Below are 16,285 nucleotides of genomic sequence, written 5' to 3'. Positions count from 1 at the left end.
TTCGATCTTCCTAGCCGGTCCATCATTAAGTCACGGACTGGAGCCGGAGGAATTGTGAACCAATACTTAACCCTCTGCATCTGGTCTATATTATTATGACTCAGGAGATATTCATGCGGAACATTCAGGATTAAAAATCACTTACAATCATTGATAATATACACAAAACGCCCTTCCCTCATCATCTCCGCCGCATCCACTGAGGCGGGAATTGATGTACATAAGGCTCGAATAGAATTATTCGTATAATCTTTTCGATTTCGTTCATCTGAAACTACTTCGAGAAGCCTCCTGGGTCCCAAGTATTGTTGCAGTGGTGAGTCCCAGTGTGTTATTGTCTGTACCGAGTCTTGCAGCGATGAATAAGCATTGCTTTCTAGAGTAGACGAAGCATTGTAGCCAATGCCAGCCTGTGCTTTGGGAACCAAAGAACCAAAACTGTGATTTGCGTGATTATCATCTGCATCTTGGTGTGCATGTTGCGCAATTACACCTGCGGGCTGGAGGCCAAAATCTACGGTGCATAAACCAGCTAACTTGAATAAACACCCTGAGTCCACAAGGCCTATGCGCGAGATAGATTCAATCCGATCTTACTTTGAACTCAGAATTTGACATTGAAGTGTCCAAAATGGTCGCATATTGTGACTGAGAAGGGATCAGTACACTAGAACATTCTTCTTGGATGCTTGTACGAGCACCACAATCAGCATATCCAAGGCACTTGAAGCCACCTTTTTTACATCTTTCACAATGAGGTCTACTCAAATCGCACTTCTTCCGCCTGTATTTTATCAAAGCTCAAGTTTAACGCAATGGATAGAGGAAGATGACTCACCGCTGCCGGCACGTAAAACAACTCCTTGGATGTGGCCCGGGTTTGAAATGGGAACGAGACATCTTTATGATTTAAGAGCTCAAAACCATAGTCAGTAGAGTTCGGTGATCTAGCTATCCTAGTGGGCGTTTACCTGAGAATCCGCAGATACGAGCCAGCAAGTTGGCTGCCGCTATGCCAAGAATCGATCTGTTCTTTCTGTCAAAAATCACGTGATAGAATTTTCTGCGAATTGTATGCCAACATTTGTAGCTAGAAGAGTTCTTTATTTTCTCATATCGCCAAGTTGCAGATCGTTGGATCCCAAATAATAAATTTATGCCCATAAAGTCTCTTATAATCGATTTTTCCAAATCCTAGAATACCCAAGAAACTCGACGGCGAAAGTGGTTAGTCATTGAGCACATTCAAACAATCTTTGTCTGCTCAACTCATGAACTACAAATAAATCTTATAGACGGACGGTCCAGTCTTGCCACTCTAAAGGTTAGGGGAGTTTTTGACCTTACCCTAATTTGTCTCGAAATCCTTAATTTATAGTCTGTTCTTTCTAAATGACCTTAATATTGATACTATGGGGAAACCAAGCAATGTACTGGCCCGTGGTCTCTGGAGCCGAGGTTATAGTCGCGGGTGCAAAAAAGGCCGGAGGCATGCGCGATCCAAGGGCCTAGGTTTCCACATATTCTGACAAATTCAAGCTCCGGATGAGATTCAACGCATCACACAGGAAAACCCGCTGTGGCATTCTGATTCGTAGTTGGTAGGCCTAGGTCAATCGCACAGCTTGGTTGTTTAATACTCGAGTACTTTGCCTTGATTATCAAATAACGACTGTTTCGAATTCTCTGTTGCGCTCGTAGGGGATCTAAAACTTATATTGGCATCCACCATTCAAGTTGGGATAAATGAAGTAGACAAACGAAGTTATTTTCAGATCTGACTATTCGTCTCCGGGGAACTTGAACCACTTATGAATACGAAACTGAGTTCTTATTTCAAAACACTATTTTAAGACTAACCTCGAAAGGTGAATGCAAAAATATCACTCTGTGATATGTAGGGCACAAAATATGTAGTCCAAAAGTTCGGATCAGAAGCGCAGTGTGTGCACGGAGCAAAATAATTCGGCCATGTGCCTTGATTCCATCTAGTCAAACGCTCCCGAGAACCTTTATAGTGATCCACAATAGCGATCGATGGGTTTGCTTCCATTGGCTAAAAACTCAGTCAATCACAACGTCACTACAGGAAGTGGGTATAAATGATCAGCCATCACCAGAATGGAGGGTGACCTCAATGGACGAGACTTACTTTGGTGGTGTGTAGTATCCCTCAACCAGCCTTGCTTTCACTTACAGTGTCCCAGTTATTGTGGTCGGAGGCGGTATCGCTGGGTGTGCCACGACTTTATCCCTAATGCGCTCAGCGCCGAAGGCTACATTCGCGCTTATTGATAACACTAATTCAACCCGTTTCAAGGTTGGCAAAGTCCAAATCTTCTAGTAGGCCATTATTGATGTCGAGGGCTACAGATAGGAGAATCATTGCCCGGAGAGTCAAGACGATTTTTACAGTATCCGTCTCCCTCTATCGCACAGCGCCTAGAACAAGACACAGCAACAGGCATACATGCACACTGCACGGCAAACGCATCAGCATGGCAATCTCAGGATTTGCAGGAGACACCCGCGACCACAAATCCTTTTGGTAAAGGATGGCACCTCAACCGTGCTGCATTTGACGAACAGCTACGGACTTGTGTGCGTTCGCTTTGTGGCGACGGAATCGCAGTATCATCCAAGGTGATCAACGCAAACTTTAAGTCAGTGTTGAGGATCTCCAATGGATGGACACTTGTTGTGCGTTCTGAATCCGGTGAAGAACATACTCTGCGCGCGAAGTGGCTCATCGACGCCTCTGGACGAAAGGCTACTGTCGCGCAGAAAGTGGGTTCGCGTTTCTGAACACGTGTGACTGATCTCTGACGATGCTCTCCTAGCTTGGCGCAAAAACAGTCAGACTTGATAGTCTAATCGCATTTTATACAGTCTTTTCGTCAACAGACGTAGATCCAGACTATCGCACACTTATCGAGGCCACGGAAACTGGGTGGTGGTACAGCTCTCAGCTTTCTGACCAAAAGCGCGTCGTCGTATTTCACACCGATGACTGTGACGCCCCCGCGAAGGTTGCCCGGCGACTGGATGGGTTTATGGATCTACTGCACGCAGACACTGCATATATCAAAGATCATCACTGATACTGAATACCGGCCAATGACAGGTAGCAACATGAGCTATCCGCAATGTACGGCAGCTGGGTCCTCGTTTTTATCGCCGTACGGGGACAAAGACAGTCAATGGTGTGCTGTTGGCGATGCTGCAATCGCGTTCGACCCTCTCATCCCAAGGGATGATAACAGCCTTACGAATGGGGTGTTCTGTAGGAATAATGCTGGCCAGACAGCTATCATCAAACGTCGAATCTAGCGAATCTTTTAACTTTGACTCGATAAGAACCATATTTGACACAGTCCGAGATGATTGCGAGAAGAAGAAGAAGTACTTTTATACTCACTCCATGCGTGAGGGAGAGTTCTGGGCACGACGCAGATAGTAATAGCGTAGTGTATACCTATTTATATTTGCTCATTGAACGAAAGGTCTGGACTCATGTAAGATATGCCCACACCTTCTAGCCAAAGCTCTTTCAAAAAATGTAAAGTATATACCAATGGTTGAAACGAAATTCTGCAAGATGTGCTATGATATAAACAAGTCAGGTTGATACGCTCACGAGCGCCCGCTAAAAGCTCCCGATTTGTGCAGGCACGCTTACATGGGGAGGACCGCCGCCACCATGCAGAGTACAAACTGGCAGTTGGGGAGATACCCGAATCCGCGTTAGGTAGTCATCAGCCGAGACCCCGAAGCTGACCTTTGTCAACATCCTTCAAACCCCATTTTCATTCGATTAGATCTCATGTATTAGCGAGATATTTTTGTGCATATGCATCCTGGCTCGCTGTTATGTCTAACTTTATATGGAGCTACTGGAGCCCGTAACTATCTTACTCCCAGCTTGAGTCTTGAACTTGCATGCACACCACTTGTTTTTTTTTCTTTTCTTTTCAAAGTCAAAACTAGAAAAAAAGTAGCGCGCGGGATCAATTAATAAAAGAAATAAAAGAGTCATCCAAGTGCACAATACTATCGATATCACGAAGTTCCGACTCATGAATAGTATCGAAGCACATGTGCGATCGCGAGGCACAAGATGTTAAAATCCACTTCTCATGTGCATTTTAACTTTGCGAGTATCTGGTAGAGTACATATATTCCTAATCTTGAACTTAATGCATAGGCCTTTTAATCCACTTATAGCCATATTGGGGCCGAGCCCCGTGTTAGGTCACGAACGCATAGACGTAATTATGATCGCCATTGGGGTCCGAAAGGCTACTTTTATGCGTGCTCTTAGCAAAATCAGCATAGATAATTGAGTTATTGGAGTTCTAGGAGACCCATGAAGATGAAACTTGAATTTCCACAGAATTCGAGACCGTAGCCTGCGAATCAGCTTAAATACGTGTGTTATCGCACTGACAATTAGTGATCATCAAATTTCGCATACTATTCCCGCACGTCGTTGTAAAATACTGTTTAAAACATTATTCAAAGAGCGGTGCCATTAATACTAAGGTATGGCTATTACATGAATATATTATTCGTGAAATATCATAAAAGAATACAAAAACCCTAAAGAGTAAAGCGCATTCCTTAGACAGCAGCATCAGGGCGGTGAGAATCAGTGGGGAGATCGAAGAATCTAGAGAGTTCAAGCATTGTTAGGCCCCAGACCGGTGAATAGATGGGGGGAACTTACGCATGATCCTTAGTCCAGATACCGGCGGCACCAGCCCAGGCGGCAATAGCAGAAGTAAGGATACCAAAGGCACCGGCGGCTTTCTGGACCTTGACCTCTTCGACGAAAGCGGAGATCATAGCGAGCATGATGGTCATGACGATGGAAGACCAGAGAGTGGTCATGACAACACTAGCGCGAACAGATGCGACAAGCATGACGACAGAGACTGTAAAAGGCCGTTAGTAAAGAGATGGGGGATCATATGAATAATAGCGCATACAGATGAACCAAGCGGAGAACTAAGGAAATAAAATATCGTTAGATTATTCGTAATAGGAGAAGACAGGCACATACATAGATACCAAGAGCGTCGGTCCAGCTTCCAGTACCCTCATAAGCATCTTCGATACCGCTGCCGGCCCAGAAGATCGTCTAACAGATGCCAATTAACGATAGAGGTCCGGAGCAAAGTGGCTCTAACTTACTCCTGCGCTGAGATAGAATCCAGAGAGCATACCAAACATAGTAACTGCATAAGTGTTGCCGGTCACGAACTCCCACATGGCAGCCAAGAGTTGGGTAAGACCACCAAGGGCAAGTGCAAGTGCCAAGGAGAGGTTGGCCTGCCATAAAATTCAGTGATCGTCTCGATAGTCACTCATAATGAAACTCACAATCTTGACATGGCGGGTCTGGACAGCATAGAGCGAAACTGCCCAAGTGGTCAGAGCGAAGGCAAACAAGCCACTTCAATCAATGATTAGTAAGTTACGGATTACTATCCAACCGGGATCTTACAGAGGAGATGGGTTGGCAATTCTGCGTCTGTAGGTGGCAAATCCAGGCTGGGAGCGATCATAGGATTCCCTAGACTTGAACTCGGCGGGGGTTTGAGAAGTGATGGGAGCGGACATTGTGATTACGGACGAAGTTTATTATGTGGTTTAGGTCGTAAGTAAGTTAAGACACAAGAGAGGAACTCTCGATGAGGGGATGAGGACCGACAAGCAATTGCTGTCCTACATTTAAACCTGTCCATAACGAGCACTTGGACTGGCAGTTCCCGGTCATAGAGGGATTGAGACGTTCAGACGAGTTCGGACCGTGCGTATAGAACCGAAGGTTACTGTTTCTGCGGCTTGCAGCTTTGGAGAATCGGTGATCAAGTATTTGCGTCCTGGAGTGGACGGCGGTGGGAACGCGGTTGAGCTTACGATAGTGCGGCTCGCTGTCAGTTGGACACCGAACTCGTCAGGTCTTTGAAGGATCTATCGGTAACTATAGGGTAGTTTATTCTTCGAGATGTAGCGAATGCACGGAGTGGCGAGTGACCCGCCGGAGAAGCCCTGGAAGGCAGACCACAAGCCGAATCACGAGCTCAGACTCCAACGGCCGGCACTAGCGCATAGTGAACTGAGTCGAACAACGATCTTCTAGGCCAAATAAATAATAGCATAGAATATCGTCCAAGTCGGAACTTGAACAAGAAATTCAAGAACAGAGCGAGAAACACGTGACGTATCCGGGAGCGGGAGGACCTTGACAGTTTCATACGTCATTCATCCCTAGCCAATACCCACCGGTCGCGGCCATGATTTACAATTCCCTACAAACACTCCTTAGAAATTCTTATCTGCCAACCCGCCAGATCTTGAGTTCTCCTCCTGCCTCCTGTACCGTGAGATACCAGAAGCAAAGACTTATGTCGAATTCGCCTCCCCCTCGTGTGACACTTACCCCTCCTCCCTCGGCACCCATAAGTCTGCCCATCTCCCCTATTCCGGTGGGGGACGGCAATCCCAAGACAATCAAGACGGCTGCATGTCTTATTATTGGGTACGTCAAACAAAATTAGTTTCGCTGGCTATGGCATGAGATGGGACCGCATAGTGACGAAATTCTGAACGGCAAGACGCACGATTCCAACTCGAATTATTTCGCCAAGTTTTGTTTTGAGCGGGGAGTTGCGCTGTAAGCTTTCGGTGTGCTATTCATATCATCTGTATATCTTACTATACTGAAGGAAGCGGATCGAAGTTATTGCCGATGATGAGGGTGAAATGTGAGTGCGACTTGGCTATCATTGGGTTCCATGATCTTACTTGTCATAAATTCAGCGTGGAGGCCAGTCGTAGGATGGTCAAAAATTATGATTTTGTCGTGACGAGTGGTGGAATTGGTCCGACTCATGATGGTATGCACCATTGAACCATGCATCCGAGAGTTATTATCGATCTTATACGGGCCAGATATCACATACGCGTCTCTGGGAGTCGCATTCAACAACCCTCTTGTGCTACACCAACCGACTCTAGAACGAATGTATGAAATGAGTAAACACCGCCCCGAAACCCTTAACCAAACACAAGAACAACGCACAGCGCGTGAACGGATGGCGCTCCTCCCCGAGGGGCCAGGAGCAGAAGCGCTGTTCGTATGCGAAGACCTATGGGTGGTGAGTTCAGCTACCCTTACAGCCTAAGTAGGTTTCTAAATTCTGTGGATGGATTCGGCAGCCTGTTTCACGACTACAGGGTAAACTATACGTCCTTCCGGGTGTTCCTTCGTTGTTCCGAAAACTCCTTGACAGAGTGGTGCCTTTCCTATCTCTCCCTGATGATTCGGAACGTTCATATCGTAGAATGGTCCTATCGCTGCAAGTTTAATTTTCGCCAACCAAGAACCATGCATTTACTCACTCGTCGCCATCCATTCATTCCATTTAAATTCATGCTATCTTGACTCAATTAGACTACCTGAATCGAATATTGCTCCATATCTAACCAGTCTCCAAGCGCGCGTCAAATCTGAAGATATTCAAGTGGGCTCCTACCCGACCGTTGGAAAAGGAGTGACTGTTTCGTTGATAGGAAGGAACTCTGCCCGGTTGGAAGAGCTCGCGCTGGAGGTCGCGAAAGAAGTCTCGGGTGAATTGGTTGATCCCGGAAAGGCGTAGTTGTAGAATACAATTCGAATAGAGATTACTTTCGATTGGGGCTAAGTAGTAGAAAAAGACCATTAAAATTGACTGTTATTGTGGATTTCTTGGTTAAGATGTCAATATTGCCGTACATATGACAGGTTTAATATAACCTACGATCACAGCTGACAAATCCTCTTCTCCATTAATCAACCACGATGGATCCAAAGGCAGGAATGACCGTGTCATTAGGCACAATCGGGGTATGTAAGTTCACTTGATCCCGCGTACCAAACTCATTTGTTCACATTTATCGCTCAGCATGCACGGGTGCCCTGAGCGGGGCCGTCTATGCACTTTTCAAATCCCAATCTCCCGCTCTCATGGGATTCGCAGCAGGAATCAATAGTGGGATCGCAGGGCTTACTTTTTTCGGTACGCATTATAACCGACTGTTTATGCGCTTTTTGCACCGAAGTCAACGCCCCCCCCCCCTCTCCCGGGTTCCAGCCTTGCGCGAATACGTAGTCAGCCCAGCCCTCGTGCTGTCGCTCGACACATCGCAATATGCCCAGAGGCGAGCTCGATTGGGAATAACCTCGAAGCAATTCAACGATTTAAAATATGCGCACGAGCACCAAGATGAACTCGCGATGATTCGACGGGACCGGCTTTTGGATACTGGAGTAGCGGGGGCGATCGCTGGTGGGGGGTTGAATTTCTGGCGACGTGAGTGATAGACAAACTGGAGTGAATGATTATTGAGAGTATAGGGGCTAGGCGGTGCACGAGCTATTGTTCCGGGCGTGTTGACGGCTGGCTTGGCATGCACTTTGGTGCAGGTGGCGGTCAACGAATTGGCGGTTCAGAGGATCCAATATGTTGCGGGGACTCCGACGACTGCACTTGTTCCTTTGACTCCATCTATACCAGTGGCTTCTGACTCGGCGTCGCTTACGACTGGCACTTCTATCCCGATAGCTACCCCCATCGTGGCGGTACTCCACCAACCGGTCGAGGAGAAGCAGGCTCCTAAACCAGCCATGGAGAGGATCGTCGACGCACTTTCGTATGTCATACCATTAACCAAGTTGGACGACAAAGAGTATCTTGGACGATTGGAACGAAAGCGAACAGTCTTGGACGAGAAAATTGATCGACTTTCTGCGGAACTCGAAGGCAAATCCCGCCGTTGATCACCTCGAGTTGTATGGAAGTGAGCACGAGAATGTAATTGGTGGTTGCAAAATTCATCTCAGCCATACACGCTATTAGCACGAGGACAGATATGGGTATGCAACTATAAAAATAGTCTAAATCCGATACAGCAAGATCTCAACAGTAAACAATAACTAGGTAACAACAAGACTTCGTTCCCGCCTATTCATAACACAAGTTGAACACCTATGGAACTTAGAGGACCCCGGCGAAAGCAGCGAGCACGGTAGCACCAAACATGCCCATACCAACAACAATAGAGCCGGCGCCGTTGGTTGCGGCATTGTTAGAGCTAGCGGGAGTGCCGGTAGCAGTAGAAGAAGTCGAGGTGTGAGTGGTGCTGATCTTGGAGCTGGTGGAGCTGGTGGCAGTGGTGGAAGTACCGCCAGGAATGACTTCGGTAGAAGAAGCAGCGGTGCCAGCAATCTGAGCCTGTACAGTCTAAACAGGCAAACGTCAACATTTAGAGAATCGCTAAAAAAGGGGGGGTGGGGACATACCGAGTTGAATTTACCAGTCATGCCCTTGAGGGCGAACATGGCCGAGTAGGCGGTGGCCTTGTACATGGCATTGGTTGGGTCAGCAGTGTTGAGCGAGATCATCTTGATGAAGTAGGCAGTCGACTCCTCGCCTGCTGCAGGATCAGGAATAAACTGAACAGTGGAGGCAGTTTGTGCGTTGGTAATAGCAAGGTTCTGGATCAACGACTGTTGTTGGGCGCTGCCAGCGTAGACGCCGACAGAGCAATCACCGAAGTCTTTCAGAGCGGGGGCCTTGCCATCATCCTGCCATGTGACCACGCAGGGCTGGCCAGCCGTGCAGGTGGTCCCGGCAACAGGGGCAGTAAACTAATTTATAATATCAGAAAGCTGGTTCTCAAACGGGATATCATCCAACTCACGTAGGGACCAGCATAGACAGCAGGGGCCAAGGCGGCAGCAAGAGCAACAAAGATGGAAGCACGCATTTTGTCTGGGTTGAGTTTGTTTGTAAAGGATTTAAAGAGAGTGTGTTTGAGTTGGTGAAAGAGAATGTGAGTGAGGCAGCAAGGCCTAGGGTGGCAAGAGCGCAGAAAAAAGTTAAGAGGGTAGAATAGATCTGGTCCAACAACTGCCGGTTGGAACCTTTTCTTATAGCAACCGTATTGCAAATTCGATCTCATGCGTCTCAGGGACAGTCAGGTCAGCCAAGCCAAATATACAACGCAGCCGGGGGCGGGATGTCCTGTCATTCGGTGTGACCTCACCCCCAGGGGCCTTTCCTGCGGGGTTGTGTTTCATGCGTAGCTATTAGTCCTCACTCGGGCTGAATGAATGTAGAGTGCATTTGCGCTGAGGGGGTAGACGAGCACAGAAATATCAACTCTGCTCAAGGTCACGGTAACTGATCCAACACAGCCATGATCAACAATAATCCAACCAAAGATTAGGTGCCGCCCGAGTTGGCAAACCATCAACAACACCGGATATCTTTAACCACGGAACCAATCAATGGCACTCCCGCCCTCGCTTCCTTGTCAAATGCGGCGCCGGAATTTATATTATTGTACTGCGGCCCCCAATGAGGACGGAATTTGCTCGAGCCAGAACGGCAGCCGGTTACGGAGAAAACTTGGAGTATGGTACATGCATCTCCATTCAACAAATAGTTACAAAACACCGAGTGGTAGTAATGGTATACAACGAACAACAAGAATAAAGCTACTATGTAAGAATAGGTTAACGAAAGTGAATCCTATAGTTAGATACAAGGAATAGATCACAAGTCCGACCTCAAAGAACAGACAAAGGGCGGGTGGGGTTTTAGTCCGGTGTTACACCCTCGAGCTCGGGCCCGGCTCGGAAGAATACACAGCAGGCGACTGACGATCCACGAGCGGAAGTCCGTCATCGGGTTGCTCGGACGCAGGCTCGCCGTCGTCTAGAGCAGGGAGCAAGTAATTGACCCCAAACATAACGCAAAGGATAAATAATAGGATGGCGATCACACCGTGGCCAAGAAGGATGCCGAGAAATAGAGCTGCGGTATACGGGTTCAGTCTAAAAGGGGGCAAGCAGGGTCTTATCAGAGGGAGACAACCGTACCTAGTCCAGCGACACAGCCAAGACACGAGCCAACGATAAAGTTGAACCAAGGTCTTGAAAAGGTACCGAGCCAAGTCTTGACCGTTCTTTCGTTCTCGCTGTAATGGCGTTTAGCATAAAGAAAAACGGTGGAAAGGGTAAATGAGATCTCACCCCGACTCGAAGGACTCGTTGAGGTATCTCGTGGATACCCGTTTCACGAGTGTTCCCATGCTTAATTCCAGGGATGATAACCAGGTATGAAGAAGCCCGACGGGAAACGGCAAGTCCAATACAAGATGCAACATTAGGCGAAGTGCACTTTTCCATGCCGGGTCATGTACGTTTAGGAGCTCACATTCAGGTGCAGTCGGGTCGCGCATACATCTCTGAGCCGCGTCCAGCACACGGTTTCCTATCGGCGAAGCAAGTAGTCTCCCGACCCAGACATGGACGACGATTACGGCAAGGAAGTAGAGTACCAGTGCGATAGCCGTAAACGGGAAATACCACCGCAGCAAACTGGCCCACGCGGGCTCTTCCAACATGGATGCTGGAACCAATTCCTCTTCCTCCCCCAACGAACAAGCAAAGTCGTGCGGGAAGCAATTGTAAATCACCAACAAGGTTGACCGGGATGTAACATAGCTCGACGCAGCCTAATACAGTATAAATGAGTTCCCATAAAGAACATCCAACCCTGGACCGGACTCACCTTGAAAAAGCTAAAATTAGGCGTCACATAAAAAAAGGTAAGTAACCCCGGCCCACATTAAGTCCCAATCACATGCAACTCACCTTGCAGGGCGCTCCAAAACAACCGTCTCGACAAGCCTCACTACGTCATGCAAACTCGGCCCTTGGCCCCTCGAGCCCTCACGAGCAGTGGCCAAATGATGAGATACAAAGTTCACACCAGATGCGCCCAAGCTCGACCAAGTCGTCAAAGAAGCAACAAGTTCAGACCCACGTTTCCCATCTTGTTCGAACCAAGGTGCTGTTGCCGTCGTTGTTGCTGCGTCCCCTGGAGTAGGGACATGGTACACCGTCACACGCTGCCTCGTCCCGCCCACCGAAAGCGGAGCTTGCTCCTTTCAAAGGGACCAGATTTGACAGACCCATCCACACGAACGACAAACTCCCTCTGCCCGATCGAAAAGAAAAGCAAGATGTACTCGTGCGAGGATAACTCGGCGAGACTTGCGGTTCTGGATTTGCGTAACGCGGGCGCGGCCGAGGTGTGGATCTCGTGTGATATGGCTTGAGAAATTAAAGGCATGGCGTAAATGAAGAAACTCAAAGATAGGGGGTGAGCGTATAAAAAACATACCTGCAAAAGGTGACGATATCGGTGTCCCAACGCGGATTGGCTAGGAACGTGCCTGGGTGGAGTTAAAAGGTTAAAAAAATGTTTTATGCCTTGTTTTGGACAAGACTCGGAGGAAGGAGAGATCCACTTACTGCTGGGAGGTGATGGTTTGGGCGGAGGCGGACACACGACTAATCAACGAGGGTTTCTTAGTCCTTGGCAAGAACGGAGAGGTGAATTACAACTGACCGTGATTCTTGTGCTCTTGTCGAGCCTGCATCCACCCTTCATAATCAAACGTTGTAGTTCGCGCAGGCAATCGAGGATGAGGCAAAGACATCTCGTTTGGCGAAAAAAGCATAGGTAACGAAGAATTGGAGCTTTTTAAACACCCTCTGTACACACACCAAAGGACAAGGATGGGACCAAGGGGGAGAAAGACAGAACTTGTTGCGGCGTACGAATGGGAACCTAAAATATACCCGAATATGCCAGAGAGAATGTGAGTGGCAAATATAGAACGACCCATATACGGACGTACCTAAACGGGGGAAGAACCTACAAGAAGTTTGATGGGACCGTAACGAGCGAAATCGATAGTGGATACAACAAGGCCAGGACAGATGGAGGGAGAGGAGAAACTATTAGATTTACCCACACTCGGTACATTCGGCATATTTAAGCCTCACTCGATGGATGAAAGGGGGACGAGAGAGAGAGTCGAGAGAGAGAGGGAACAAAGAACAAAGGTATTGGGATGCTGATCTGCGTTGGTCCAGTCCTCATTTGGAAAGTATGCGAATGAGGGGGGTTTGGGAGCTTATCGGACCGATCTTACTCTTGATTCTGCCAAGTTTAGCAGGGACAACTGTGGAATGAGAGTTTGCCACCTATTGATATCCGAGCGCACAATATCCTATAGCATCATCATCCATTCAAAAATGGTGTTCTATCGAAAAGAAGACACATGGTGTATAACCTCCAGACCTACGGAACCCAAGCCCGAAATTTGACACGGAACCAATTATCCATGAGTCCCCCAAGAGCATACGAACCAAGGGACACACAGACAACTCAAGCGCTCGGCGGTACGTACGCATCACGAGACCCTGCTCTTGATTCTTAGCGAATTCTCTGGGCCCGTCCCCCCCCCCCAAGCCGTGCGTTGTGAGTGTTAATTACGTCTATATGGTATAAAAGTTGTACATAACATAATATTATAAGTAAATTATGTTTGGTACCTTGCCCACACTCTCCCGATCAACGGGAATCCCATTCAAACGAGCCTCGCAGGGGTTATTCGAAGGTCTCACGAAGCAGTACGGAAACAACGTCCCTCACTCGATGAAAAAGACACGGAGAACATGGACACCCAACGTTCAGATAAACGCCTGTTCTCCGAAACGCTGGGCACCATGTCAAGTTGAGCGTGACGACCCGAGCGCTGAGGACGATTGATAAATACGGAGGACTGGACGGGTACCTCTTGGGTGTCAACTGTTTTAGGTTGGGCGAGGAAGGGATGAGGTTGAGGATGCTGGTCAAGCAGAAAAGGGGTATTGCGCCGGTTGTGCAGGTGTGATTTGGGTGCGACTTGGTAGTGGGTGCGTTGGGACTCGGATTGCTTTGGGTGATAGTCGGGATCGGAATGAATGGGATGTTCGCGATCGTCCGTTGGGCTATTGGACATCATACCACCCTGATCTACCACACGCCAACATTGAGTATATGATATATTATTCGACCATTGCACTGGCGGCCAAAAATCTACTAGATCAAGTCACGGATACATCGTGTCGATTGCAGCACAGCATTGAAAAAAGAAAAGGAAAAAAGAACGAATGTGAAAGCGGCGAGACAAAAAAAGAAAAGAAAGAAGAGAATTAACGACGAACGAAAAAAAGCCTTATACGTGTGTATGCATGACTAATATACAGATTACCCTCCAAACCCGGGAGAAGAACATATCATAGACCTAGGGGGTGTAAGGTAGCATCATGGAGACCAAAAAAATCACGAGAGAAGAGCTTGGTCCAAAACTCTTGAATGTAACACATGGCACATTGGCGAAGGGGGACCTAGACAGCCGTAGGCCTCCTCACGTTCTTACCCAACGTTCGCTTCCACCATCCTGATCCCTGGGCACCTTGGCCAAGTTCACTCGGCACGGACCCACCTCCCTCCTCACTCGAACCCGTGCTGCCCTGCAATATGGCCCTCGCCTGAGCCTCTTCCTGGCTTTGATCATAGACCAGCCCGAGCCCAATTCGGAAGTACCGGGTGAAGGGTTGGCTGTTCCTCTTCGCACCGGTGGTCTGGCGGGAGCATAGTATGCGAATGGAGAAGGGTTGGGATTTGTAGTTGGGACGGGATTAAAGAGTGCTTCGATGATTTGTTCGGTTCGTTCAGACGGTAGAGGACTTGTAGAGCGCGAATGGGAGAGCGAGTGGGAGAGGGTTGGGGTACGACTTAGGGAAGGTGCTCGGCCGCGCTGCAAAATCCTAATTAGTCGGCTACCGAATCGAGTCTCAGGTAGAAACTTACGATGAGACCTGGAGCGGACAAGAGGTCTGGTGTGTTGTGGGGTGCGAGCGAGATGGAGGACTGGGTGGGAGATGCCGCGGCACGAGCTAGGAACCAATTCAGGAGTGGCCCAAAAGAGGAATTAAGAGTAAACTTACTTGGAGTGCGCATTCCCGAGGGCAAAATACGATCATGTGACATCAAACCTGCGACGCCTTCCATGATTTGTGCCTTTTGGAGCGGAGGGCTAAGAATACCGTATGGATTAACTAAGACGTCCAGCGCGATGTGTAACGAGTACTCACGCGACATAGCCTTGTTCTCCGGACAACCACTTGACTTGGATGGTGAGTTTGAGGGTAGCGTTCGTTTTGCTTTCTCGCAAGAGGTAGCGACGGGTAACAGGACCTTTGCCTGCATACTCGGCGAGGTTGATACGGACGACTCCAAGCGCCGCTCTAGGTTTAACGAGATGTTCAGGTGATTGGGGAACCTTCGATCAAAGAGGGTGAGTTGCCGTAATGGCCAAGTAGGATAAATACTGACCTGTTCGACTGTGAGCTTTAAATCAGCCGGCATGAGCCCCTTGGTTTCTTTGACAATGCCCATGGGGACGGCCATCTCTACGAGTTCGTCCCAGCGCACGGTGTGGTCTGCAATTGCGACTGTGGGTGTTCGGCCCCTTCCTGGACCCATGCCGGGCATATGGACGGTGGAAGAGTTGGTGCTGGCAGCCACAGACCGCTGGGCATCTTCAGTGTCGGAGCCTTGGTCAATGGAACCAGAGCCATCGGGGTGGAGAAGAGAGGTGTGTCTGCTATCGCTGCTCTCGCTGGGTGAGCTCCAGCCATCATTGAGAGAAACTGTCGTTGACACGGAGCCTCGGCCGGTGGTTGGGTTCATAGGGGGCGAAGGGGGATGGACCTGGACAGCAATATCCGCCGATGCAGCCGAGCCGGAATGAACACTCTTTGCGCTGGAGCTGTCTCGTCTAACCAATGACTGAGCACCCTTGACCCGCCATCTGCACGCAAAGTCGCCGGTGACGAGGGGACATTTGTCAGCTCGTGTATGTTGATTTGCACACTGAACGTTGCGTGTCGTCCAAAGTAGTTGCGCAAGTGGGCTCGCAGACCAATGTGCTGCTGGGCCATGGTGTGTTGGGTGGGAAACAGAAAGTGGGAGTGATGACGATTAAAAGCGAGAGTGGAATGATATAATGCTAGACTTATCCCCGGAGGAACAGTACCCGTTCGGATGATCGCTACTGCGCGCTTAGCTTGGGCGCTGTCAGTAACGCACTAGGCGCAAGTCCTATCGCACAGGGGCAAGACGTAAAGAGTGTGGTCGCAAAGAGTGCAAGCGTATAACACTCAGTCCGCTCAGATCAGGTCTCCTCCAAAACGCGTGTCAAAGGCATGGCGACAGCTGAGACAATTCCAATAGGCATCAAATCTCTGGGCATCCCATTGTAAATTACCGCCAGGGCCTGATATGGCATTATCACAAATATTATTTAATCCAATCACGTGATGTTCATCAGC

The 16,285-nt window shown here is 48.5% G+C and overlaps 6 protein-coding genes across 6 annotated transcripts; 2 read left to right on the top strand and 4 right to left on the bottom strand.

Moving 5' to 3' along the window:
- Nucleotides 1–2,137: 2,137 nt before the first annotated feature.
- RhiXN_10991 (uncharacterized protein) lies at nt 2,138–3,101 on the top strand (the record flags this gene model as incomplete). Its single annotated transcript, XM_043330806.1, has 4 exons — nt 2,138–2,159; nt 2,208–2,320; nt 2,374–2,787; nt 2,841–3,101. The coding sequence occupies 4 exons, from the start codon at nt 2,138–2,140 to the stop codon at nt 3,099–3,101; spliced, it is 810 nt and encodes a 269-aa protein (XP_043186151.1).
- A 1,519-nt stretch (nt 3,102–4,620) lies between these two features.
- RhiXN_10990 (glyoxylate pathway regulator) lies at nt 4,621–5,622 on the bottom strand (the record flags this gene model as incomplete). Its single annotated transcript, XM_043330805.1, has 7 exons — nt 4,621–4,669; nt 4,727–4,934; nt 4,989–5,007; nt 5,063–5,140; nt 5,194–5,331; nt 5,383–5,455; nt 5,507–5,622. The coding sequence occupies 7 exons, from the start codon at nt 5,620–5,622 to the stop codon at nt 4,621–4,623; spliced, it is 681 nt and encodes a 226-aa protein (XP_043186150.1).
- Nucleotides 5,623–6,299: 677 nt separating this feature from the next.
- On the top strand, nt 6,300–8,824 carry RhiXN_10989 (molybdopterin-binding domain protein; the record flags this gene model as incomplete). Its single annotated transcript, XM_043330804.1, has 10 exons — nt 6,300–6,544; nt 6,599–6,679; nt 6,732–6,770; nt 6,826–6,902; nt 6,958–7,163; nt 7,225–7,302; nt 7,350–7,635; nt 7,814–7,891; nt 7,950–8,357; nt 8,409–8,824. The coding sequence occupies 10 exons, from the start codon at nt 6,300–6,302 to the stop codon at nt 8,822–8,824; spliced, it is 1,914 nt and encodes a 637-aa protein (XP_043186149.1).
- A 217-nt stretch (nt 8,825–9,041) lies between these two features.
- RhiXN_10988 (GPI-anchored small secreted protein) lies at nt 9,042–9,813 on the bottom strand (the record flags this gene model as incomplete). The annotated part of the gene is made up of 3 exons (XM_043330803.1): nt 9,042–9,287; nt 9,347–9,694; nt 9,748–9,813. The coding sequence occupies 3 exons, from the start codon at nt 9,811–9,813 to the stop codon at nt 9,042–9,044; spliced, it is 660 nt and encodes a 219-aa protein (XP_043186148.1).
- An 846-nt stretch (nt 9,814–10,659) lies between these two features.
- RhiXN_10987 (uncharacterized protein) lies at nt 10,660–12,558 on the bottom strand (the record flags this gene model as incomplete). Its single annotated transcript, XM_043330802.1, has 9 exons — nt 10,660–10,865; nt 10,931–11,028; nt 11,084–11,568; nt 11,625–11,634; nt 11,708–12,000; nt 12,049–12,169; nt 12,240–12,291; nt 12,371–12,409; nt 12,468–12,558. 9 exons carry the CDS (start codon nt 12,556–12,558, stop codon nt 10,660–10,662), a joined length of 1,395 nt encoding a protein of 464 aa, XP_043186147.1.
- A 969-nt stretch (nt 12,559–13,527) lies between these two features.
- Nucleotides 13,528–15,644, bottom strand: RhiXN_10986 (N-terminal C2 in EEIG1 and EHBP1 proteins; the record flags this gene model as incomplete). The annotated part of the gene is made up of 6 exons (XM_043330801.1): nt 13,528–13,917; nt 14,395–14,709; nt 14,763–14,848; nt 14,900–14,988; nt 15,047–15,234; nt 15,288–15,644. 6 exons carry the CDS (start codon nt 15,642–15,644, stop codon nt 13,528–13,530), a joined length of 1,425 nt encoding a protein of 474 aa, XP_043186146.1.
- Between the last annotated feature and the right edge of the window lie 641 nt (nt 15,645–16,285).

Source organism: Rhizoctonia solani, chromosome 14 (genome assembly GCF_016906535.1).
Source record: "Rhizoctonia solani chromosome 14, complete sequence".
Classification (NCBI taxonomy): domain Eukaryota; kingdom Fungi; phylum Basidiomycota; class Agaricomycetes; order Cantharellales; family Ceratobasidiaceae; genus Rhizoctonia; species Rhizoctonia solani.
Note: the sequence above shows the minus strand (reverse complement) of the source record. Positions and strands in the feature narration are given on the sequence as shown.